Consider the following 26,154-nt stretch of genomic DNA (forward strand, 5'->3'; position numbering starts at 1 on the left):
GGTGACTGAAGCTCCCAACTGCTCCTTTTTTTCTTTTTTCTTTTTTTCTATTCTGGGCCAGCTTTAGCTCTGAGGCCTCGCTGCTTAAAGCAGGTTTCTGGCCTTTACCTTCTGTATTTGATACAATGTTGCGGTCTGGCTGGCTGAGGCCCGGCTGACTGAAAGCCAGTTTCTAGGGTTTTGTTTAGCTTCTATATTTGCAACATAGTTGCTTAGAGTTGCAGCTGAGAGGCCGGCAAGTCAGGCGGGGAACGTTGAAGTTCGCCATCACTGGAGCAAGCAAGCCTCCCTGTTCGCTTCAGTGCATGGCTGCCGGCCGCCATCTTGGCTGACAGTTAATTTGCATAAGGATATGCTGATTAGCCAATGGGAAGGGTAGCGGTCGTACGCTAATTACCATGTTTCTCTTTTATTAGTGTAGATTGTTTTATTTCACAGTCCTGCCACTGAAAACCTCTGAAAAACATGAATTAAATCTAGAGTAAAATTAGCATTATTAGGAAAAGAGAGTTTTCTGGTAGGAATATCAGAAAACCATTATGTGTGGCTCTGTCATTTGCTTTTGTACATGTGTTGAACAGATTTTATGTAGTTCTATTTTAAAACTCTAAAGTCTAGAAGTAGATTTGAAATATGATTTTTGGCCTATTATTATAGTGTCACATGCAATGGTTTCTAAAAATACACACAGAATAGAAGTCCTAGATTCAGGTATCTTTATGTGATTTGGGGATTAAGGAGGTATAAATTACATGGCCTTATACTAGTACTAGTGTAAATCGATCTCAGTGTGGGGAGCCGATATAGGATTAAGCCTCAGCCTGACCTGTTGGCAAAGTCACAAACAAGTCCCAGCTTAGAGGGCACAGTCCTCTTAAGCATAATTAGGCTTGACCTTATGACGCTCCCTATATCTTATCTGGGCAGCTGATGGGCTGAGGGAAGTGCAGCAAGAACAAGAACAAAAACAAGTGAAACTCACAAGAACAGTGTAACTATGGAAACCACAACCTTGTTTACCTCTGACTATAAAATAAAGGCTCAGCTTGCCTCGGGATCTTTCTCTGTGGCCTCAGCCAGGCACAGGAAGATCTACAGAGACTAAAGAGAGCTAGAGAGTTCTGAACACTGTCTCCGTGTAAAACATTCTTCTCCGACTCCGTCCACACCTTTGGGAACCCCTGGACCGCTGGGGCTGGACCCCTGCACCTCAGAAGTTAAAGATACTTCAAGTAAAGTCTAATTTAAACTGCTGTCACTAAGTGCTGTCATAGATACTGTCATAGATACTTAAAAATCCGTATTAGTCATATCTTTATAAAATTTTAGAGATCTTCCTCAGCATAAATTGCCTTGCTTTTATATGTCCTTTAACAATAGGGACTTAAGTAATACCATGTATATATTACTATAATAATAAATTTACACATCTATTCTCATTTTGAGACTCCAAGGACTAGAATTCTATACTCATTTTTGTGTATGTCCTATGTGGATGCCCAAATGTTGGTTATATAAATGAAAGGATATAACTCAGAATATGTGATCCTGTATTGTATTAAATTACAAATAATTAACTCAAATATCTCTGAGGAGATTAAAAGTTAATGTGATTCTAAATGAATCTCTTTACTAAATGAGAAGTGGATAATACTTTGGGTTCATTTTGTTTCACTTATTATATTTCTCTAAGCATAGACAAGTTCTGTTATATATCATCCACAAAGGCATTTCTTATTTTCAACTGTGAAATCAAGTGTATATGGAATGTGAGGCCCATGACTGGTTCATAATTTACTTATTAGTAATTAAATCAAATTGACCTTTTTTTGTTACTGAAAACTGTATCAGACTTAGGATTCTTAAGTTTCAGTTTGATTGTTCCTTCATACCTCCTTTCCTCTCTTTTTTGACTCTCTTGCCATCCTACTCTCCATTCCATCTTTGTGCATTCTTCTCTGTCTCATCAGTCTTTGTTTTTGTTTCATATACTCTTGCTTCTCTTTTTAAGTAGAGGTTGGAACATGATGTGAGTTAACTTTGAAAATAATCACTTGGACTGGGTAGAAAATGGGTATCAGGCAAAGGGCAGAAATAGGAAGACCACTTAGGAGTCTAGTATACTTATCTTGAAGAGATGATGGTGGCATGGATCAGAGTGGTAATGGTGAAAATGATAAGAACATTTGGAATCTGGATAGAAATTTAAGAGTTAATACAGCATAGGAAGTGGGATTACTAAATCTGGAGTCCAAAGTAGAAGTGTAGGCTGAAAATATAAAATTGTGAGTCATCAGAACATAGATGGTATTCCTAAAACTAAATAAAGGGAAAGGACTGATGGAAGGAATGACCTTCACTTTGAATGAACAAGAGGAATGCTAGACAGAAGGCTACAAATTAGGCTGGAGAGAGAGAAGGGACAAGGATGGAATAAAGTTTGGATAGAAGCAAAGAATAGATGTATGTATTTCTAGAAGGAAAGATGAATGGAATGACTGATGGAAGGAAGGGAGGACAGAAAATGGGATAAAGAACAATGACCTGGGAGAGAGAAGCATAATCAGTTATGGCCAATTAATTGTGTAAGTAAGTGCTTGGCTGAGTCAATGTAAGGCCCCTGTATGCTTCTCTGTTTTTTCCCTTGTTATGAAGGAGTACTTTTGTTCAAGTTATGGAGCCACAATGTCAAAGCAGCTAGAATGATAAAGTCACCATTTGGTAAATAACTACCCAGAACTGCAGTGAACTCAGCATAAGCAACATAAAAACTTTTGTTTTGTCAAGCCACTTATTTGGGGCTTGTTTGTTAATCAACATAAGCATATCCTATTCTGACCAATCAGGTGGCACTTTGGCCTGAATAACTTTAATTATGGAATCATTATTAACTAAGATTGTAAGACATGGGAAGAGAAGGTTTGAGGGGACTTTTAAAAGGAGATGTTGAATAGGCAGTAGGGTATCAAAAAAATCCTTCTATGGCCACTCTATAGTTATCCTCTCCTCCTTTTACCCTATTTTAGTTTTCTCTATAGAAATTATCATAACTGAAATACTCTGTAGTGGTTCAAGAGCTTAGTATCTGGAGCCAGATTGAATGGGTTTAAAATCTTGGCTTTGCTACTTTTCTCTTAGTGGGTCCTTGGGAAATTTACTTAACCTTTCTATGCCTCGATTTCCTCATTTGTAAATGAGGGAAATACCTACATCAAAGGGTTGTTGTGTTTATGCATGTAAAGGGCTTGGAGCAGTGTATAATACACACTTTTAAACATTCGCAGCTATTGCTATAGTGGTTGTCATAGTCGTTGTCATCATCATCAAATATGCAAACTTCATGACTCCAGGTACTTATTTTTGTTCTCGCCTTTACCCTAGGGACCATAACAATGTCAGTAGGATCTCAATAAATTTTTGATGGATAGATGGATGAATAAATTGCATTATGTGACTATCACTTTTTGCAGCAATGTAAGTATGGGAAAGATTTTGACCTTTGGCCATACTTCAGACAGACCTTTGTGACATGTGCTAGATCATAGATTTTTTTAAAAGAAAAAAAAATAATTTTTAAACATTACTGACATTTTTTTTTACAGATGAAAATTGAAATTTTATTAAATTATGTTTTCACCTTTATTGAGATATAATTGACATATAACTACTCTTTCTGAAGGAGAAAATTTTCAAATAGAGCTATTAGAAAAATATTTTACAGAGATCTGGGACAGCATGTTTTTGACCACGTTAGACAGATTTTATTTAGTTGTATGTAAATCCTTTAAAGCCTGGAAATACATCTTATACTTGATCTTGGCCTAACCTGGTAGAGCCCCAATGCAGTGGTTTCTAAAATTAGACAAGTAATAATAAGAGGTCTAGCTTATAAATAGCTTTGTGTGATTTAGATAAGAGAGGCATAAGTTACATAAATTGTATTAGTGCAAACTGATTCCAGAAATTAAGTGATTTTAACCCTTTTAAATCCCATTATTAATTTTAATAACTTTTCTGTATTTATTTTTTTAATATATTGATAGTATCAGTACTCATGTTATCTATAAATAATCACCTTGGGTTTTTTTCCTTACCCATTATTATACCTTTTATTTCTTGTTCTTCTATTACTACACTGGTTAGGCCTACTAGTATCAGGTTGAATAGAAGTGGTAGATAGCAGGCATCCTTGTCTTTGTCCCAGTCCTAAAAGAAATGCTTTCAACATTATACCATTAAATGTGATGTTTTCTATAAGTATTTTTGTGGGTGCTCTTTTTCACATTAAGGAAGTTACTAACTGAAAATTGAATTTTAGTGGCTGCTTGTTCTGCATCTGTTAAATTGGTCATGATTTTTTTCTCTTTATTCTATGAATGAAGTGAATTGCATTAAACTAACCAACTTTCTGAGGTTAAGCACAACTTGATCATGATGTATAATTTTTTTTATATATTGTTGGATTTGGTTTGCTAAAATGATACTATTGTGAGTGAGATTAGCTTGCAATTTTCCTTTTGTGCTGTCCTTATCAAACTTTGGTGTCAAATCTAACCTTATAAAATGAGTTGAGGAGTGTTCCTTTTTTGTCTCTTCTCTGTATAAGGTTAGGATATTCTATAAAATTAGATTTGTTTATTCCTTAAATGTTTGATAGAATTCATCTGTAAGACTGAGTGCCTTTTATGTTTTCTTTGTAATATTTTTAACCACTGATTCAGTTTCTTTAATGGCAATAGGAAGGACCATTTATGTTCTCTTTTGCTCTTGAGTCAGCTTTGGTAAGTTTTAAATTTCTTCTTGAGTTAGTTTTGATAAGGAACTTACACATTTCATTTTAATTTTTTAAATTTATTTGCATAAAATTGTTCATACTATCTTATTTTCTGTTTAATCCCTGCAGTATCTGAGATTATATTCTCTTTTTGTTCTTATATCCCTTATTTGAGATTATATTCTGAGATTATATTCTCTTTTTGTTCTTATATCCCTTATTTTTTTCTTCTCCCATTTTCTCCTTAATTTATCTTGTCAGAGGTTTATATTATTGTCTCTTCAAATAATAAATTCTGGCATTGTTTCTATTATGTATTTGTGTTTTGTTTTCACTAATTCCTACTCTGTCATTTCCTTCTTTTTATTTTTCTAAAATTTTGCTGTTTTCCTAAATTTCACATCTTCTTTTCTTTTTTTTTTTTAAATACATTTTATTGATTTTTTACAGAGAGGAAGGGAGAGGGATAGAGAATTAGAAACACCGATGAGAGAGAGAAACATCGATCAGCTGCCTCCTGCACACCCCCCACTGGGGATGTGCCCGCAACCAAGGTACATGCGCTTGACTGGAATCGAACCCAGGACCCTTCAGTTCGCAGGCCGACGCTCTATCCACTGAGCCAAACCGATCAGGGCACATCTTCTTTTCTAATATAACCATTTTAGCCTATACATTTTCTTCTAATACCACTTTTTTTTTGTTTTTCATTTTGCTCATTTTAGATATATTTTCTTCATTATCATTCAATTCCAGATATTTTCTAAAATCCATTATTATGTTTTATCCCATAAATTGTTTAGAAAAGTGTTTTTTAAATTCAAAATATATGAATGATACTATTTCCTCTACATTTGTTGAATTCAGTGTTTGTTATGACCTAGTAGAGAGTAAATTTTCATAAATGTCCTATGTATACTTGAATAAATATTCTCCATATATTATAATACCCATTTAATATAATATTTTCAGGCTACTATATATATTTTATTTTTGGTTTTGAGTAACTTCAATATGATGTGTCTATATATGGATCCTCTCTCTGTCTTTGTCCTCTTCTCTATATCTCTTCTCATTTCTATCTGTTCTTCGTATCTATCTTTAATTCCCCTTCTTCTCCCCTTTATCTCATCCCCTGTCCCCTACCCTGTGTTCTTCTCTTTCTTACCCTGCTTGGGATCATGAGCTTTTTTTTTTTTCCCCCATGAGCTTCTTGAATTGGCATCTTTTAGCAGTTCCAGAAAATTATCAGTCATTTTCTGGCCTCTCATTCTGCAGCTCAGATTTAAGTTCTTGTTTCCTTGTGTATTGTGTGATTGATTGATTGGTTGGTTGATTTTGGGTGGAACTTTTTTGTGGAAATTGGGGCATAAGTTGAAGTCGAGAATCCAGAGTATATTTAACTGTTATTTTAGATCACAACCAACCTGGGATCACTTAAATGCAATGATATGCTTGAGGTGCTTGGGACCACTTAAACTCCATGAACTTGCATTGAGATTATGCATTTGGAGGCATAATTTTAAAATAAATAAATAATAATTATAGATTTATACAAAATGTGCAAAGATAGTACAAAGAGTTCCTGTGTCCTCTATACCTAGTTTCCCATAATATTAACGTCTTACATTACCACTGTACTTTAGTCAAAACTAAGAAACCATAGCACTAACTAAATTCCAGACTTGATTCAGATTTCCACTTATGTTCTTTTTCTGTTCTAGAATCCCATCCATGATACCATGTTGCATTTAGTCATATGTCTCCTAAGTCTCCTCTGTCTTTGACAGTTTCTCAGGCTTTTTTTGTTTTTTATGACCTTTACGATTTTGAATACTGGTCATGTATTCTGTAGACTGGCCCTCAAGTTAGGTTTGTCTGATGTTTTTCTCATCATTAGATTTGGGTTATGGGTTTTGTGGAAATACCACAGAGGTGAAATGTTCTCATCGCATTATATCAGAATGTACGTGATATCAACATGATTGACTTACATAGGAGGCGTTTACTCTGATCATGTGGTTAAGGGAGCGTTTGCCAGGTTTCTCCATTATAAAGTTACTATTTTTTCCCTTTCCTTTGAGGAATGGGAGATTTATCTTCTTTCAACTCAAACTGAGTAGTAACAAGCAAGTTTCCTTGCTGTCCTATTCTGTGACTTAAGATTTATATCTAAATTACACTTGAATTGTGGGTAGTGCTTTTTGAAACCCAGGTTTTATATTGAGGGTCTATTATTAGCTTCCTCACCTTGGATGGGCTTTGGGCTTTATTTCCTGTCCTCCTCAACATGGATTAAGTTCAAGGTTTCCAGGGCTCTGTAAAAATCCTCAAGGCTAAAGCTGACTTTAGTACCCTGGTTAACCTCTTCTGACTCCTTACTTTTGGGGGGTAGTAAATATGTTTAAAAGTTTCCTTTTGTTGTTGTTTGTTATTAGTTATTTCTATTAGGGTATTTTAATCCAATGTAGTATCAGCAACGGAAGTTGGTAGGTATTTTTTGACATTGATTTTGACTATATTTTGAAATGTTAACACTTGGGTTGGGGAAAATTTATATCTTAGTATTAGTATAAAACTGGTAGTCACTCTCTCAGTCCTCTCTCCCCCCACTCATGTGTATTGTGTTCTTATGAATTCCTTGACTTAAGGACACTGTTTTCTCTGCTTTGATTGCCCTTTTCTCTTTTATCCTCTTGATCAACACTTACTGATTCAAAATTGTACTTATTTTTTTTTCCCCTCATGCTTACCCCTGTTCCCTTTCTTCTGCCTCCACACACAGAGTTAGATTTTTGTTTGTGCTGCCATAATACACCCTTCATTAAGAAATTCACCATTATATTCTCTTTGTATTTAATATTACTTATTGTTACATAGCATAATATCAATATTGGTTTAGATACTATGGTAGATATGACTACTGTTCACCATTATTCAGTGTCATTTCCTGCAGGAAGTTTATGCCTTCTGTCTTGAAGTCTGGTTTGGCCATTTGACTTGCTTTAACCAATTTAATGTGAGCAAAAATGCTTCAGCTGATCTGCAATAGATATATATCATGAGTGAGAAATAAACTTAGTTATTTTAAGACACTGAGCTTTGGGGATTGTTACCTCAGTGTAACCTAACATATTCTATCTTAATTGACATACATGCTTGTCCTCCATCTGGACGGTAAAAACTGTATCTAATCACTTTTATGTCCTTAAAGCTATCAGACTAATTTTCCTAAGACATTTTAATTATTATATATCCTGTGGTGTAGCAGTGTAGCATCGTATAGTGCAAAGAGCATGGGTTTGGAGTCAGACACATCCAAATTAAAATTTTTACTTTATGGCTTAGCTGAGTTACTTTGGAAAATGTCCTTGATTAGTTTCAGATTCATCATTTAAAAAATGAGATGTCTATAAAGTTGTTGTATACATAAGATACCCAGTACAATAGACATTCAGAGAATTTTCTTTTTCTTACACTACATTGACTGTTGAATCAAGTCTCTAAAGTCCCTTTCATATGCCTTTACTTAGTTATTTGGTTTAGTTGTTAAATATTTTTTAACTTCCGTATGTCAAGATTGTCTATGCACTGGCAAGTGGTGAACAAGGCCTAGTCCCAGTCTTTAAGGAAGTTATAGTCAAGTGGCCAGTAATTCTCCTTCCCTATCTCCAAGTATTTAAATCATGTTGATACTGCAAGGCCTCACCACAACCTTGAAATTTTGCCTAATTTTTTCCCCATTTCAAAAAAGAAAATATTCAGAAGAGCATTCTCCCTCCTGATTTTTCAAAGCATATTAATGGTATCCATGTGTCTCTTACAATGTATATTGCATTCTGCTATAATAGGTTTTGTTATATTCATATACATCATGTATATTTTCAAGTTTCTTTTCTAGATTTTAAGGTCTTGAGTATTGGAATCTCATATTATTTATCTTGTATTCCTCAATTAAATGAAATGATGTGAGTAATGAACAGTATCACTTCTTAGAAGATCTTTTAAGAATTTGTGGGGACATTTTTGTTCGTCAGTGATTGGAGGGAGCTAGTGGTATTAGTGAGGAGAGACCAAGAATGGAAAACTTCTTGCAATGCTCAGGATAGTTTCTCAAATACAGTAGGTCCTTGGGTTACATCGGCGATCCGTTCCTATAGCGTGACGTAATGCGATTTTCAATTTTTGCCATAAGTCGGAACCCACCTACATAAGCACCTATGTCACTCAAATGGAGCACATACACAGCAGTAATGAAGTGAAACAGTAAAAAAAAATTAAAAGAAAGGTAACAATTCCTGACCTTTACTTGTGGTAAATAAATAATCCTATCTAATAAAAGGGCAATATGCAAATTAACCATCACTCTGTCACAAAGATGGCGGCACCCAGTCCTCTCAGCCACGCCGGAGTCCCCCAGTCCAGGGGGAAAGGAGGGTGATGAGGCAAGCGTTCCACACCCAGCTGATCATGGGCCTCTGGCCAGGCCAGGGTGGAAAGCTTGGGTAAGAAGAGAAGGAATCAGCGAGCTGAGCAGAGTCGAGTGGCCCCTGACTCCTGGGCAAGGTCAATTCCAGGTGGCCAGATGGTGGAGGGGGTGGAGGATAGTGTGATAGGAGGGGCTGGTGGCGGAGGCACAGGGGTGAAAGCCAGTGGAGAAAGAGGGAGGAAGCCCTTTATCAGAGTTCCTGAGAACAGAGGGAAGTCATTTGCATTTCCTTCTGGGCCGCGGGCGGGCACAGAGTGGTCAGGCCCCGCAGAGAGCTACTGGCACACAGATTTGTGTGCAGGGCTACTAGTAAAAAACATAAAGCACAGCCCTAACCGGTTTGGCTCAGTGGATAGAGCGTAGGCCTGTGGACTGAAGGGTCCGGGGTTTGATTCCGGTCAAGGGCATGTACCTTGGTTGCGGGCACATCCCCAGTAGGGGGTGTGCAGGAGGCAGCTGATCGATGTTTCTCTCTCATTGATGTTTCTAACTCTCTATTCCTCTCCCTTCCTCTCTGTAAAAAATCAATAAAATATATTTTTTTTAAAAACATAATGCACATATGTGCATATGTCGAAATGACGGAACTTTTTTTTAAATAAATGGGAGATGGCGACATAACCAGGAAACGATGTACATCGAGTCTGATGTAACCCGAGGACTGCCTGTAAATAGTTGTCCTGAGTCCCACATATCTTTCAAATGTTCTACCAGATATTTCATGTAAGTGAAAAACTTATTTTTTTCTGAGCTAGAGCTTAAATCTATTCTTACATGTAAAAACTAGGATTTTTTACACAATTTTAGTATATACTGAGTTTTCCTGAAATATATTTATTACCTATGTAAATCAAGGAAAGATACTTTGTTTTGTCCAGAACTTTACTAAGTCTTGCCCAACATTACAGAAAATCACTTCACCAAAGGCAGTACCACTCATGCAACTGTATCAGTCTGTTTTTGTAGCTGTTGGATTTAAAAATAATTCTGTATGTACTTGTAGGTTTCCAACTAATTCCATTGTCTTTTTATGTTGTGCCCAGGTATTTACATATAGAAGTACATGTTACTTTTTTTTTATCCTCACCTGAGGATATGTTTTTATTGATTTTGGAGAGAGGAAAGGAGGGAGCGAGGAAGAGGAGAAGGAAAGGAGGGGAGGAGAGAGACATCAGTGTGAGAGGAAAAACATCTTTTGGTTGCCTCCTGGATGGGCATCAAACCTGCAGCCTTTTGGTGTACCCAATGATGCTCCAACCAACTCAGCCACACGGCCAGGGCATGTGTTACTTTTTTAAAAATATAAATGACCCTCCTTTAACTGACCTCTCCCATGTATTATATTAGAGCATTATATAATGTTCTAAAAGTGTGTATATAGAGATACTATATTATATATGAATTTCATTTCATAATTTAAAAGAGGGCATTATAAAATATTTATTAAAGGGACACTGTGACATGGTATAGATCCACTGATTAGAGCCTTGCTAAATACAAAATTTGCTTTTAAAATATATATTTAATCTTTATTGAACATTAAACTATTCTCCGTCGAAAATGTATATCACAAATATTCTGACAATTTGAATGATGATTTAGCTAAAAGCACTAAGAATTTGTTGCAAGCCAGAAAAAAAGCATATGTAAACTTTATGCAATTTATAGAGAAACAAATTGCAATTTATAACTTTAAATTTCTAATAAAAATACCATAGACTTTGGTTAATGATTAAAACTCTCTATTTTTTCTTCATTATAGTTAATATATCCAGAACTTTAATTTTTAAAATTTAATTCTATTGTTTCATGCAGAGGATAAGAGAGGATATTTTGCATGGGGTTTTAATGATTTTAATTTATATTCTTTAAATCAGTTCTCTAGAGTCAGCAATGAATTGTTTTGGCTTAGATATTCAAAGTGTAGTTTTTATTGTTGAGCATATAAGATATATTTTATAAACTAAAGTTGCAGAACCAGATGGTTTTATTCTGGTATGATACATGTTAATTCATAATGCCTTATTTTCAGCACCAGAGGGGTTGTGTCATATTCTACCATTGCCTTTTATAGACTATTTTATAGACAGAACTAGAAATTCTAGTTATATAAAGCTGTTCTAGCACAGGCTGGAAAGTAGGTCATTGTGACGGGGAGTATACCAAACCGCCCACTGGTTGCTATGGCAGTGACCTACTTTAAGAAACAAGGTCTGGTGATTCATGCTGAAATCATCTTTTGGAAATGGTATAAGGAAACTCACTGCATGTATTTTTTCTAATAGTAGTAAGCCAGTGATCTCTGGAGGTTAAAAACAATCCTTAAAATGTTTAAAGGGAAGAAATATATTTTCTCACCTAGCACCTCAGCAGTTTATTTTGAACTAGTACAGTTAGTGTTATAATTAAATAACATGAGAACTGTGTTTCCATGTAGGTAGTACAATTATGCAAAGTGATATAGTGAGTTTTACTGCCCTTAGGCCTATTTAAAAACTAATCTGTTGCATGTAGTTAATAGCATTATTAATTTAGACTTCAAAGGATTATAATTTCAAGGGAACAATAAGTATGCTAAATTGGAGGTCTGAAAATATATTCCTGTTAAAAGTGTGCCCTTTGTATTTTCAGTATACAGTATTCTAAATCATTGCATTCAATATTGGATGCCTGTCCTAAGGCACATGTATTTGTAATACAGTGGGGCCTTGACTTACGAGTGTCCCGACTAACGAGTTTTTTGAGATACTAGCTGTCTCTCTGCCGATTTTTTGCATTGAGTTGATAGAGTAATTTGAGTTAACTAGCTCCTCAACGAGCTCGGTCTCGGAACGAATTAAACTCGTAAGTCAAGGCCCCACTGTATATAAAGGTTGAAATTGGTGTGTTCTCTGGAACACACTGAATCTGAACTCTGATAGAGCTCACTTGCTTCCCAGCTGAGGATAAAGGATGAAAGGTTAGACTTTATGTAGCACCCTTTCAAGTAACATTATTTGTTCAGCACTAAAAAGATTTCTTATCTGTCAATAAGTTGATACTTTGAACCTGACATATTGGAGGTTTTATTTTATGGTATTATCAAGGAAGAATTATATGCTTAGAGATTAGTTGATTCAGGGTCTTAATTGCACTGTATCTTGCCATATATATTCATATTCACATTTGTCTTGTCACTGGAAAAATTTTCATGGAACCTTTATCCAAAGTTACATTTAGGGGAAATGATGAATTCAAGATGATTCTGTATATAGTTGTATATAGACTAATTCATTGTCTGCTGTTGGCATGCCCAGGTATTTGCATATAGAAATACATGTTACTTTTTTCCAAAATATAAATTATGGCCCTGGCCAGTGTGACCCAGTTGGTTGGAGTATCGTCCCATGCACCAAAAGGTGGCATGATCCATTCCCGGTCAGGGCACATACCCAGCTTTCAGGTTCAATCTCCATTTGGGGCGTGTACTAGAGGCAGCTGATGTATGTTTCTCACATCAGTGTTTCTCTCACTCCAGCCCTCCTTCCCTCCCTTCCTTTCTCTAAAATCAATATACACACACACATATATACATTATTACCAAGGGACAATAATTATAACTTCTGTTTAATGATATCTGCCGAGTACTGGATTCTACTAGGTCATTTTATCCTGTTTCTAATCTTTTCAACAAATTGTATAAGGCACATGATGAGATTTGTTTGCCAAATGTAGAAACCAAAACACAGGTTAGGAAACTGTGTGGTTAGGAATGAAACATACTTTATTTGAAATTCATCAGGAGAAGGTGGTGTGTGTGTGTGTGTGTGTACGCTATAATATAAGGTGCCATCTGAAAGTTTCTTTAGGATGAGGTACATTATGTCCTTTGACAGTTTAGAGGATGAAGTTACAGTTGGAAGACAAGATTAGTTAGGGTATGAACTTGAAGAGATGGGAAAAGTATTCCAGGCCAAGGGAAAAAGATGGAGCAAATTCCAGGAGATTGGATGTCTAGGGAAAAGAGAGGTAGTTTGGTTTGGTAGAAGGGAAAGGGGAGTGGTAGGAAATCAACCTGGAACCCTAAGTTAGTGGCCAAAGAAAAGAATTTGTTCTTTATTCTATAGGAGATCTTTGTACAGGAAAGTGTGCCTCAGGAATATTTGCTATTGTGTGTGATGGATTAGAGTAGAAAGAGATTGTTGGTAGGCAGATCTATTTTAGGCATTGCAGTAAATAATACCAGCAAGAAATAACAAGGTCTAGAATTGTTGTAGCAAAATTAGAAGTGATAGGAAGAAGGGGACAAAAAATAATAGATACATATAATCATGATTACTATGGGTAAGGCACTTAAATACATTTCTGTTCCTTTGTTCTAGGAGCTTCACATATATTAATTTATTTAATTCTCACAACAATGGTGTGTATGATATGAATCCTATTTCTATCCCAGTTTTACAGATGAGGAAATAGAACTTTTCAGGATTGATTAAAAGATAGTAATTTGTTGCTAGACCTATTAAATTATGGGAAATCTGTGCAATGGGAATACAGTAAAATCATGAAAATTCTATTGCTTTAAAAAGATGTTCACTATGCATTAAACCAAGTTTATAGTAGATACAGTATTTCTCAGTTTTACTCTACTTTGAAGGATGTTAATTGTCAATTTTATACCTTTTATGAAGTTTTTTTTTATAATTCTTTATTGTTGGAAGTATTACATATGTCCCCTTTTTTCCCCCCATTGACTCCTTCCAGCCTCCCCCTGCCCCACCTCCCACCCCAGGCCTTCAGCGCCCAATTGTCTGTGGCCATGGGTTATGCATATAGTATGCATACAAGGTCTTTGGTTGATTACCTCACACCCACCCAGCCTCCCCTATTAGATTGCTCACTCTGTTCCATGCTTTCATGTCTCTGAATCCACTCTGTTCATCAGTTTATTCTGTTACTTTTTATGAGGTTTTTTAAAAAGTGTTTTTCTTCTTCAGTCCCACCCCAAACTCCCATTCCCCAAGGATAGCTATTGTTAATTGCTTGGTATAAGTATACTTACAGTTATTTTCTTATGCACATATAACATAAATAGACACATGTAATGTAAATTTTACTTTATCAAAATGATATATGCATATAGTTTTTAAAGTCATAGTGCAAAAAGCCTTGTAAGAAAAGACAGCATCACTGTTTTTCTTTTCTTCACAAGTCTTTTCTATTTAAAATATTTGAATATAAAGTAAGCATTATATTTTTAAGTACTGTACTTATATTTGAATACCTGTACTTCTGCAATTTTTATGTGAAATTACAGTGATGTAAATGATAATATCCATGGAAAAGAACACCATCAATAACATCTGTTTAGGGGGTAAACTATAGCATAGGGACTATAGTCAATAATATTGTAATCACTATGTATGATGCCATGTGGGTACTTGTATTATCGGGGGGGGGGATCACTTCATAAATTTATGATTGTTGTGCTCACTTCGGCAGCACATATAATAAATTATATAATTGTCTAACCACTGTGCCGTATGCCTGAAACTAATATAAAATAATACTGGATGTCAACTGTAATTGAAAATAAAATTTAAAAAAAATAACATCTGTGGAAGAAATACATTCTATTCCTTTGCTCTATTAAGTGCCGAAACAAAATTAATTCTTTGGTTGCAAAATTTTTCCTATTGCAACACATTGATTGCTTCAGTTCATATCATTTTTTACAATGTTTGTTTGTTTCATAGGGTGTTTATTGAAAGCATTAAGAATGATTATTTAGCTTGTGAACAAGAAAGGGAAAAATAAAGGGCCAATTATTAATTAATTGAGACATTCATTTTATTAATCGGGTTCTTTTTCTTTTCCAATCTTATCATTGACCTGCTTGTACCACATAGAAATATTTCCACCAAAAAGTTGAATAAGGCCCTAACCGGTTTGGCTCCATGGATAGAGCGTTGGCCTGCGGACTGAGGGGTCCCAGGTTCGATTCCGATCAAGGGCATGTACTTTGGTTGCCAGCACATCCTAGTAGGAGGTGTGCAGGAGGCAGCTGATCGATGTTTCTCTCCCATCGATGTTTCTAACTCTATCCCTCTCCATTCCTCTCTGTAAAAAATCAATAAAATATATATTTTTTAAAAAGTTGAATAAGGAGAACTCTTACTATATACTACCAGATCTGGTAGAGAAGATACTGAATGAAACTGATGGTACAAAAAAGATTTAAGAATTATTTCTACCTTGAATTATCCTCCCAGGACATTTTACTCTTCTGTTTAAATTTAAGAAAACTTAAAATTGCTAGTTGATTCAACTTTTTAATTTTTTATTTGACTGCTGGTATCTAAAAACTCTTTAGACAAGCAAATACATAAGCTAGATGATTCCCAATAAACAATTATCACTGAACATTGTAAGTTACAATAATCTTTTCCCCAAAAGTATTTGCACATTGGTAGTGGTGGGGTGAGGTAGAGTGAGGATGGAGTGTTAGTGGGGTAACTCTGAACCAAGATAGAAAAGGGATGTGGTGAAATATAAAAGTGAGAATACAAAGGCTTGTTTCCTATTTGTTTTAGAATGACTGTGAGACTACTGAACGTGAAATGATGAGATGTCTTTTAACATCCACCTGAGTATAGCACTATGACTCCCCAAGCCCACAGAGATAGTCTTTCCAGCTGAGGGGAACAGGTTATAGTTGAAATGTTACAGAAAATTAACATGAGGCAAACAATGAGGTTGAGCTTTCCAGGGGTGTGACATCTCTTTCAGATTTGTTCTTGGTGACCACTCCATTTCTTCACAATAAAAGATGCACACTAAGCAGTCTTATGGTACTGGCCCAGAATTGCCCCAGATATCTATCGTGGATAAACCTTATTGGTACTTATTTCATTGGAAAAAAATCTGTAGCCCTACCTGCCTCATGAAATCTTTTTTTAAAAAATTAATTTGTCATACTTTACACTCAGAGTTAATGCCACGTAATTTAACGTCTATTATCAACTTCTTTTTCTTTAATTAGATTAGAAACTTGAAAATGAGCAATGTTTTCTCTCTCCTAGATCTGTGGTCAGCAAACCGTGGCTCGCGAGCCACATGCGGCTCTTTGGCCCCTTGAGTGTGGCTCTTCCACAAAATACCACGTGCAGGCGCCCACGTACAGTGCAATTGAAACTTCGTGGCCCATTCGCAGAAGTCGGTATTTTGTGGAAGAGCCGGTATTTTGTGGAAGAGCCACACTCAAGGGGCCAAAGAGCCGTGTGTGGCTCGCAAGCCGCAGTTTGCCAACCACTGTCCTAGATCATTACAGTATCCCCCAGTAACATGCTCAAATTTTTAAATTATTCATTTGCTCAGAGTGATTAAATAGGATGTGTCTATTTTTTTTCCCAGTAGAAAATGCTCTGGGTTTTTCAGATTGGTTTGTCTATATAAATTTGAATTCATTTCATCATGTTTAAACAATGAGATCAATTCATTTATTTTATTTCTTTATATAATTTTTATATTTACAAATTAAACTTTTGTTAACAGTCACTATTATTTAATGAAAATTAGTGCTTTAATTCAGGAACTTTGTTAAAATACTAAGAAACTTTTGTTGTAGTTAGAAAACATTAGACATATAGAGTCTGGAAATAGTAATTTATATATCAGCTAGAGGCCCAGTACATGAAATTCGTGCACTCCAGGATGGGGGCGGTGTCCCTCAGCCTGGCCTGAGCCCTCTCACAGTCTGGGAGCCCTCAGAGGATGTCCGACTGACGGCTTGGGCCAGCTCCCCGCAGAGAGCAGGCCTAAGCTGGCAGTCGGACATCCTTAGCACTGCCATGGAGGCGGAGAAGCTCCCGCCACCGCCGTTGTACTCACCAGCCATGAGCCCGGCTTCTGGCTGAGCAGCGCTCCCCCAGTGGGAGCACACAGGTCACCAGGGGCAGCTCTTGCTTTGAGCATCTGCCCCCTGGTGGTCAGTGGGTGTCATATTGACTGGTCATTCCACCGTTTGGTCAATTTGCATGTTAGCCTTTTATTATATAGGATTAGAGGTGATAAGAGATAAGATGATGGAGTTGGCATTTTAACTTTTAGAGTAACATGATTTTGCAATATTTTATATCTTCTAAAAATATATTTTAATAACTTTAATATTATCCTCTCCCTAGGTTTTTGCTTCAATGTCTTGAAGACCTTGATTCTAATCTGAGAAAACTAAACTCTCGTCTGTTTGTGATTCGTGGACAACCAGCAGATGTGTTTCCTAGGCTTTTCAAGGTAATTATGCATAAAATAGTAATCTCTTGTCAGAGAAGACACATATTTGGTAAATAAGGTGTTCTGGGTAATTTAAAGTGTGGCAAATATAAGTTTTTAAATAAAAATTTTGTGGGTTTTTTCCTTTATTTAATAAAAAAGTTACACATTATAAAGTCAAACAGTAAAAGAAGTGGCTTATAATGAAAAATCTTTCTTCTGCCTTAAACTGCTAGTTCCTTTCCCAGAAGTAAAAATTACCAGTTTCTTGTATATTCATTAGAAATATTCTTTGAATAAATAAAAATGTATATCTGTGTATTTTTGTGTGTATGTCATTATCCCCCTTTTTACAAACACACCATTCTGTGCAATGCTTTACTTATATAACGATTATTTTAGAGATTGTTCCATATTACTTCCCCAGTCTTTTAAATGGCTTCATAGTATTCCATTGTGTAAATATGCTATAATTTTTTAAACTAGTTTTCTACTGAACATTGAATTATTTTTCCACAGGCCTTTTGCTAATACAGATAATGCTGTCAGTGAACATTCTTGTCCAGATACATGTATCTTTGATCACATGCGCCACTACATTTGTGGGATAATTCTTAGAAGAAGACTTTCTGGGTCAAAGGCCTGTAACGATTGACATGCTACCAATAATACAAAATTGTGGTGTGTTTTTTTTAACTTGGTAGAATCGTAAAAATCTCCTCATCTTATTTCTTTCTTCTTTTTTCCAAATGAAAAAATTAGTCCTAGAGAGATTGAATGAGTTGACCGACGTCATACAACTAGCTCATGGAAGTACTCAGACCAAAAGCTGAATTTCCTAGCTTTTTTTTATTCATCTCTTCCTATTTGCTACCATTAGAATTCCAAATGTATATTTTCTTTCGGTCTTGCAGCTGTTTAATTCATCAAGTTTTTATAATAGCAGTGTTTCTATTTTTAATTCAGAAGAGAACATTCCTTTCCCTGAATGAGAATGTTCCCAGTGCTGGGATTCAAGTAACACTTCCTAGCTTTTTCCCACTAGTGTGAAGGAAACCTGTAATGTTTAGGGTTTGGCTAATGCAAGAGTTTTGACTAGTGAAAATTTATTACATTAAAATTTGTTCACTACTGTTGCTGCTTAGAGTCAGAATTTAACTTAGGTACATGGAAGAGATCGGAGTAGAAAGCATATCAGAAACAACAGTAATAGTTTATCAACAACTCATGAGTAAAATAGTATGTCTGGGTAATTGCTTCAACCTTATCTCTAAATTCATGTGGTATAAGTAAAATGAATCCTAAGAAGATTTTAGTTGCTTTAAAAATAATAACTTTTATTTACTTGTTTTTTAAAAACTTGTTTTAAGTCAGCAAGTCTTTTTTGTTCTTTGTTTTGACCATTCTTTTGCATAAAATAGCATATAATTAGATTAACAGTCTTTTGCAATTAGATGATCTGTCTAGTCAGCTTGCAGAGGCACATTCACATAAAGTGCTTATTATTTATTCTGATTTTTCCTTGGGCTACATACAATAGTCTGTATAAAATGCTATTTATGAAAACTTTCTTTCATATTTATTTACTCTGTCTAGAACATAGAGGGAATTAAATTCATTTTTTAATTGTATTGATGTGTGTTTTCTAAAGTGTTGTTTAGAGGTCACTGCATGCATGTGTTTGGGGAAAAAAAAAGTCTAAAAGGGTATAAAATAAAAAGTAGGTCTCCTTCCCATCCCTATTCTTCACACCCTCAGTCTCTGAGAGAAAAGATACTTTTGTCCATGACTAGCTGACTCATTTACATTATTGCTTCTGGTTTTTTGTTGTTTTTTTAATTTTTAAAAATTTTATTTATTATTTTTTAGAGAAAGAAGAAAGGGTGACGGGGGTGGGGGTGGGGAGAGAAAAAAACAATCATTGGTTGCCTCCTGTGTGCTCCTGGAGTGGGGATCAAACCCACAACCTAGGTATGTGCCCTGACTGGGAATTGAACCCATAACCTTTTGGTGTAGCAGATGATGCTTCAACCAACTGAGCCACCTGGCCAGGGTGCCTCTGGTTTTATTATTTTAATACAGAAAATAGTGAGATTTTTTAATAGGTAAGTAATCCTATTTTTCACATTTGAGGTAAAAATACAATAGGTCCTCAGGTTACATCGGAGATCCATTCCTACGGCACAACGTACGCAATTTTTGCTGTAAGTCGGAACCCACCTACATAAGCACCTACATCACTCACATGGAGCACATACACAGCAGTAATTAAGTGAAACAGTAAAAAAAAATTTAAAAGAAAGATAACAATTCCTGACCTTTACTTGTGGTAATAATAAAAAACATAAAGCACATATGTACATACGTCAAATGATGGAACCTTTTTTTTATAAAATAAATGGGAGATGGCGACATAACCACGAAACGACGTACGTCGAGTCCGAGTAACCCAAGGACTATAGTTGAGGCCTGATAACAGTGCCTTTAGTTTATTGCGTTGGTGATAATAGTTCCAGTATTGGTGTCTTCTCTAGCATGCATCTTCTCCTGTCTATAGCATTTGCTCATTCCATTTCTGTTGAGTAGATTTAGGAATGGGGTCAGAGCATTTTTATATACTCTGACATACATATATGTCTGATAAATTGTTTTTCTGATGTGTTTTGAGTCCTAGCCAGTTAAAGATTGATGTATGTATAATCATTTGATATGCAAATTATGAATTTAATTTTCAGCCACTATCCTTAAAATTTGTGTACATTTTGCCCCTTCATCTTATTTTAGGAATGGAACATTACTAAACTTTCAATTGAGTATGATTCTGAGCCCTTTGGAAAGGAACGAGATGCAGCTATTAAGAAACTGGCTACTGAAGCTGGAGTAGAAGTGATTGTACAAATTTCACATACATTATATGACCTAGACAAGTAAGTACTTTTTCTATTTTTATTATAGTAAAATAAACATAATATTTGTCATCTTAACCATTTTTAAATGTACAGTTTAGTAGTAGTACATAGACAAATATGTTTTAAGCTATGGGACATAGGTTTGTAAAATGGAAATAACATATACATAATAGAGTTGTGGGAGAACTAAATAAATATATATTAAACCCTTAGCATAACTGCTGTAATTTTTACTTACCTAGTGATAGATACCAAACTTAACAGCCATAGTACATAAGACCAAAATACTGAGAATTTTAGTTTCAAAATATTAAGAGTATCAAAATTCTCCTGACTCTTCTAACTCAGCCTACTGTTGGTCTTGCCTTTCTGGGCTCTTAGCAATATTAATTTTATAGCTTATTTGATACATAGGCATAAACTGCCTTGATATATTTTATATGACTGTCATAAGTTACTTAACTTTATGTATGTATCTTGTCTATCTAGATTTTAACTCCAGATGTAAACTGTATAAAATATTACTTTGGATAGCTGTAGTCCTCACAACAATGGCATAGTATTATATTTCTCAAAGTGTATTTCTTGAAATATCAGTCTTTAGTGATGCTTTGCCCAACAAAGAGTCTGTGGTCAAGTTTAAATTTAGGAAGTATTATATGCTGTGAGTTTTGAAGGTTCATAAGATTTGTTAATTTATGAACCTTTGACATACTGTTGTCATCATAAGTACTGAATTCTCATAATTTATCTACCTTTTACATTATTTTAACTTATTTATACTTTTTATCAAGTTAATAAAGTTAATTATAAGTAACATGGCAAACTAGTTAATTTTATTCTACTTTTCCAAGTGTATCAAAAAATGGTGACTTGATTACTTGATATTAAGCCAGAAGTTATAGTATATCCTTTGATAATAAACTTGCCTTCTAGTTTATCAGTTTTTTTAATTTTAGGGAGCTGATAGCAAGAAGTAAAAACAGGATAAGAGCAGTTGCTTCTAAGTGGAAGACCAGTGTTATACATAAAATTGAATTGTTTATTGGATTGAATGTGAATATTAACCATGTAAATCCATCATAAAACAATGTAACATATAGAAAACGAAGGTTTTTATTGTTTCCATTAAATAATTAATAGTATGACAATTAAAGTATCATTATAATTGACAGATTTCATTATGACCTTAAGTATAAACAAAGTATTACACCAAAGCTAAATTACTAAAATCAGAGAGGATAATTTTTTTGTTATGTCCTGTACATATAATTGATACATAATACATGTGGCATAATGAAAAATATACTGTATTTGGATTAAGAAAACCTTGATTTGCTATTTATTAGCTATGTGACCTTGACTAATTAACTCTCTTGGTAGGCTTTGATTTCTGATCACAAAATGATGGAGTTGGATTTTACTAGTAATTCTTTATTAAGGCTAAATGCTAAGCAAATGGCCATAATAAAAAAAGAATAGCTATTCCCAAATAGTGTCGAATTCAAACTACCTTTGGCAAACATGAATCTTTCCTTTTAGTACGCTTGATTGAAGCAATTAGTGATCGGAAGTAAACAAAGTATGTACATAAAGTATGTATATAAAATAAGTATGTATGCTGATATTTTTAACAAAAGCATGAGCAAATGGAAAATAGCAAGTGATTGTCACAACAATAATATAGAATCCTAATTAATGAGACTTTGTTTGCTCCTTGATATAATACTGACCTGGTTTAGTTTTTATTGATGATTAATAGATTCTTTGAGCTGAGTTATAATGTCTTTACATTTATTCTTTGAGCTATGTGATATGTTTTTATATTTCCATATTTTTATGTTACTGCCTTTAATATGTTATTGTTATTTGGCCACTTGTTCTTTTTACTCATAGGTGCTTAATATCCCTTGTCTTAAAGGTTTTGGTATTTTCATGCTATATATTTTTGACACCTAGCAGATGTCTAGAAAATGAAGGAAATTTTTTTTCGATTCTTAATTATTTTAAACAAGTTTCCTGGTCATTCTCCTATAAGTCAAGTAATTTTGTTTATTTTCTGGTTTTAAGCCTTTTTAGAGCTTAAATATATTGTCTTTTTTTTATACTAACTGGATTTTACTAACTTTTGTAATAGGATCATAGAACTTAATGGTGGACAACCGCCTCTTACTTATAAAAGATTCCAGACTCTTATCAGCAAAATGGAACCACTAGAAATACCAGTAGAGACAATTACTTCGGAAGTGATAGAAAAGTGCACAACTCCTTTGTCTGATGACCATGATGAAAAATATGGAGTCCCTTCACTGGAAGAACTAGGTGGGTATAAATGGTAAAACATTGAAACTTAAGAGCTCATAAATCACTCAGAAAATCCCATTTCTGATTTGACATGTATTTTGCAAAAAGAGAGATAGGAAAAAAAGTAAAAGAAACAAACTAAGATGTGATAAATCTGTGCATTATTTATGTGTTCTAAAATATGTGATCACCCTGACGGTCTAACTCAGTTGGTTCAGTGTCGTCCCATGCACAGAAAGGTTGACGGTTTGATTACTAGTCAGGGCACATGCCTGGGTTGTGGGCTGGTCCCCTACCAGAGATGTGGAAGGCAGCCAATCAATGTTCCACTCTCACATCAATGTTTCTCTCTCTCCCTCTCCTTTACTCTCTCTCTAAAAATTAATAAATATATTTTAAAAAATAAAAATAAAGTATGTGATCTATCTGTTATCAACATAAAATACACATTTTAAAGAATAGAGAACATGTTATCGTCTATATGTGAGGATCTATCCAGGGTCATCAATTCATTTTTATTCTACTGTCATATTTTTCTTCAGTTACTTTTCTTTGCAATTATTGTGATTAAATAAAAAGCATTTATGTTCTGGAATTATTATTTTTATTTTATTTTATTTTTTTTTAGGTTTTGATACAGATGGCTTACCCTCTGCAGTTTGGCCAGGTGGAGAAACTGAAGCACTAACACGTTTGGAAAGGCATTTGGAAAGAAAAGTATGATAATATAGATCATGCTCATATTTCCAAACTGGCATTTTAAAAATAATTTTGCTCTTTTTTAAAAACAAAAAATAGACTGGTAAAAAAGGATTGAGAGGAATATTTAAAATAGCATAAAACCACCCAGCCTGTGTGGCTCTGGTTGAGCATCTACTTATGAACCAGGAGTTCATGGTTCAATTCCCGGTCAGGGCACATGCCCAGGGTTTCAGGCTTAGTCCCCAGTGTGAGGTGTGCAGGAGGCAGCCAATCAGTGATTCTCTCTCATCATTGATGTTTCTCTCTCTCTCTCCCTTCTTCTCTGAAATCAATAAAAATAATTTTTTAAAAAACCGCAGCCATCTCTTAAATTCATCCAGTTTTCCTTAAAAAAAAAAAAATAGCATAAACCTAATTGTTTGAAAATGAACTACTATCTCTTTATTTAAATACCTTTTTCCTCCTCTTCTGATTATTTCCTCTTTAGCTATTACCAACACTACCTCTTCTATTCTTTTTTGTGTAAGTTGGTATCTGATGACCATAACTTTGAAGCTGGGGTAGAGTTCTCCTATTTCACCTTTACTTCCGTGTCAAAGAGACAGGTGAAAGGTGCTCTCAATGTTGTGTTAGGAATTTGGAGGTAATTTATTTCACATGAGTATGTGCTACATGGGGATGGTTGAAAGAACAACAACAAAATGCTCACTTTTATCCTTTCTTGTTTTCTATTAAAACGTCATTTGTGGCTGGAATAACACGATTTTATTCTCTATAAGAACTATGTAACAGTTTTTAAAAATCTAAATCTTAAACACTCCTTTAAAATGGAAAAGTTAGGGTGTTTCTCTGTGTGTTTTCAGGCATGGGTGGCTAACTTTGAAAGACCTCGAATGAATGCCAATTCCCTGCTTGCTAGCCCTACAGGACTCAGTCCTTACCTCCGATTTGGATGTTTATCATGTCGACTATTTTACTTCAAACTAACAGATCTCTACAAAAAGGTATTAATTAAAATTGGATTTTAAAATTTTATTTTCCAAGATACTTTTTAAAAAATTGCTTTTAATACTTCTTTGCTTTTTAATCTTAGGTAAAAAAGAACAGTTCCCCTCCCCTTTCCCTTTATGGGCAATTGTTATGGCGTGAATTTTTCTATACAGCAGCCACAAATAATCCACGCTTTGATAAAATGGAAGGAAACCCCATCTGTGTTCAGATTCCTTGGGATAAGAATCCTGAGGCTTTAGCAAAATGGGCAGAAGGCCGGACAGGTTTTCCATGGATTGATGCCATCATGACACAGCTTCGTCAGGAGGGTTGGATTCACCATTTGGCCAGACATGCAGTTGCTTGCTTCGTTACACGAGGTGACCTGTGGATTAGCTGGGAAGAAGGAATGAAGGTAAGTTCTAACTAATGTAGCATGTCTTATTTGAAGGACTATATACTTGACTAAAACATTTCCTAGAAGTTGTCTATTTTGTTTATTCAATTATAGTTTAGTTTTTCACTATCAAAGAATTTAATTCCTGCAATACAATCACACTTTTGGAGACCATTATAGTGTAATCAGACAGGAAATAAGGCAAAAACTGATTCAGTTCATTTCAAGTCACTTCTGTGGCTAAACCAGCCTAGCCATCAAGGGAAATATAAGATTTAACACTCTGGACTTAATTGCATTGACATACTTATAGGTAATCATTTCTGTCACGGAAAAGATTCATTCAAGAGTTTTTAGAAATAGTGAATTCATAGCATACATTTAAAAATATATATCCTTTCACTTCAACATCACAGCTTTTTGGTAGTGCTTTTATTCTGTAAAGTGAAGCATACTTTATTTTATAGCATCATCTTATGGTTATACATAAAGGGCTTACGTATATTTTTTACCTTCCTACTTATATCATAAATTTCCCCTCTCTAAGCCAGTCCTGATCCTGGTTTTTGTTTTGTTTTTTGCGTCTGTTAAATTTTCTAGTACAGAGTTTACATGAGGAAGATGTGTAACACCTACTTCATTAATTTATTAAAAATCATTTAATTGTTTTCCTCTTGGATCAAGAAATTCCAAACTTATTTCAACAATAAAGATTTTAAAAATAAATAAATAAGTAAATAAATAACTGATATTCCAAACCTAAACTGCATTTTCAAAGATATTTTCAAAGGTCATTTAATTTGGATGCTCTCTTTAGGTAGGCTGGTTTACCAAGCTTCTACGTTTCTGTTGGTGATTTATTTGGTAGCATTTTTGCTTTTTTTTTAAAAATATATTTTATTGAATTTTTGCAGAGAGGAAGGGAGAGGGATAGAGAGTCAGAAACATCGATGAGAGAGAAACATCGACCAGCTGCCTCCTGCACACCCCCCACTGGGGATGTGCCTGCAACCAAGGTACATGCCCTTGACCGGAATCGAATCTGGGACCTTTCAGTCCGCAGGCCGACGCTCTATCCACTGAGCCAAACCGGTTACGGCCATTTTTGCTTTTTTGAAAGTGTTCTTGCTTTTATGTTTCTTCCATTTTTTAATCTCATATTCCTTTTAAATCAGTGACTTGAATAATTTTTTACCCTCCTCCCCCACACAACACTGCAAAGATTAGAAAGGTAAATTCTATTCAGAAATCCACTTATATTTCTGATATATTTCTTTTCCTGAAATAATTCATAGAACAAAACATAGACAAGGAAGCTTGGAATGTTTAATTTTATAGT

The 26,154-nt window shown here is 34.8% G+C and overlaps 1 protein-coding gene across 3 annotated transcripts in view; it reads left to right on the forward strand.

Annotated features, from left to right (window-relative positions):
* Positions 1-26,154, forward strand: part of CRY1 (cryptochrome circadian clock 1) — a 47,206-nt gene that overhangs the window by 17,177 nt on the left and 3,875 nt on the right. For all 3 annotated transcript variants that reach the window (XM_005861652.2, XM_005861653.2, XM_005861655.2), the window contains exons 2-7: positions 17,426-17,534; positions 20,298-20,440; positions 22,560-22,744; positions 23,355-23,443; positions 24,292-24,432; positions 24,522-24,833. In XM_005861652.2, coding sequence (XP_005861714.1) covers positions 17,426-17,534; positions 20,298-20,440; positions 22,560-22,744; positions 23,355-23,443; positions 24,292-24,432; positions 24,522-24,833 — 979 coding nt within the window. The remainder of the gene's footprint in view (positions 1-17,425; positions 17,535-20,297; positions 20,441-22,559; positions 22,745-23,354; positions 23,444-24,291; positions 24,433-24,521; positions 24,834-26,154) is intronic.

The sequence above is a fragment of the Myotis brandtii genome, unplaced genomic scaffold (assembly GCF_000412655.1).
Source record: "Myotis brandtii unplaced genomic scaffold, ASM41265v1 scaffold155, whole genome shotgun sequence".
NCBI lineage: Eukaryota > Metazoa > Chordata > Mammalia > Chiroptera > Vespertilionidae > Myotis > Myotis brandtii.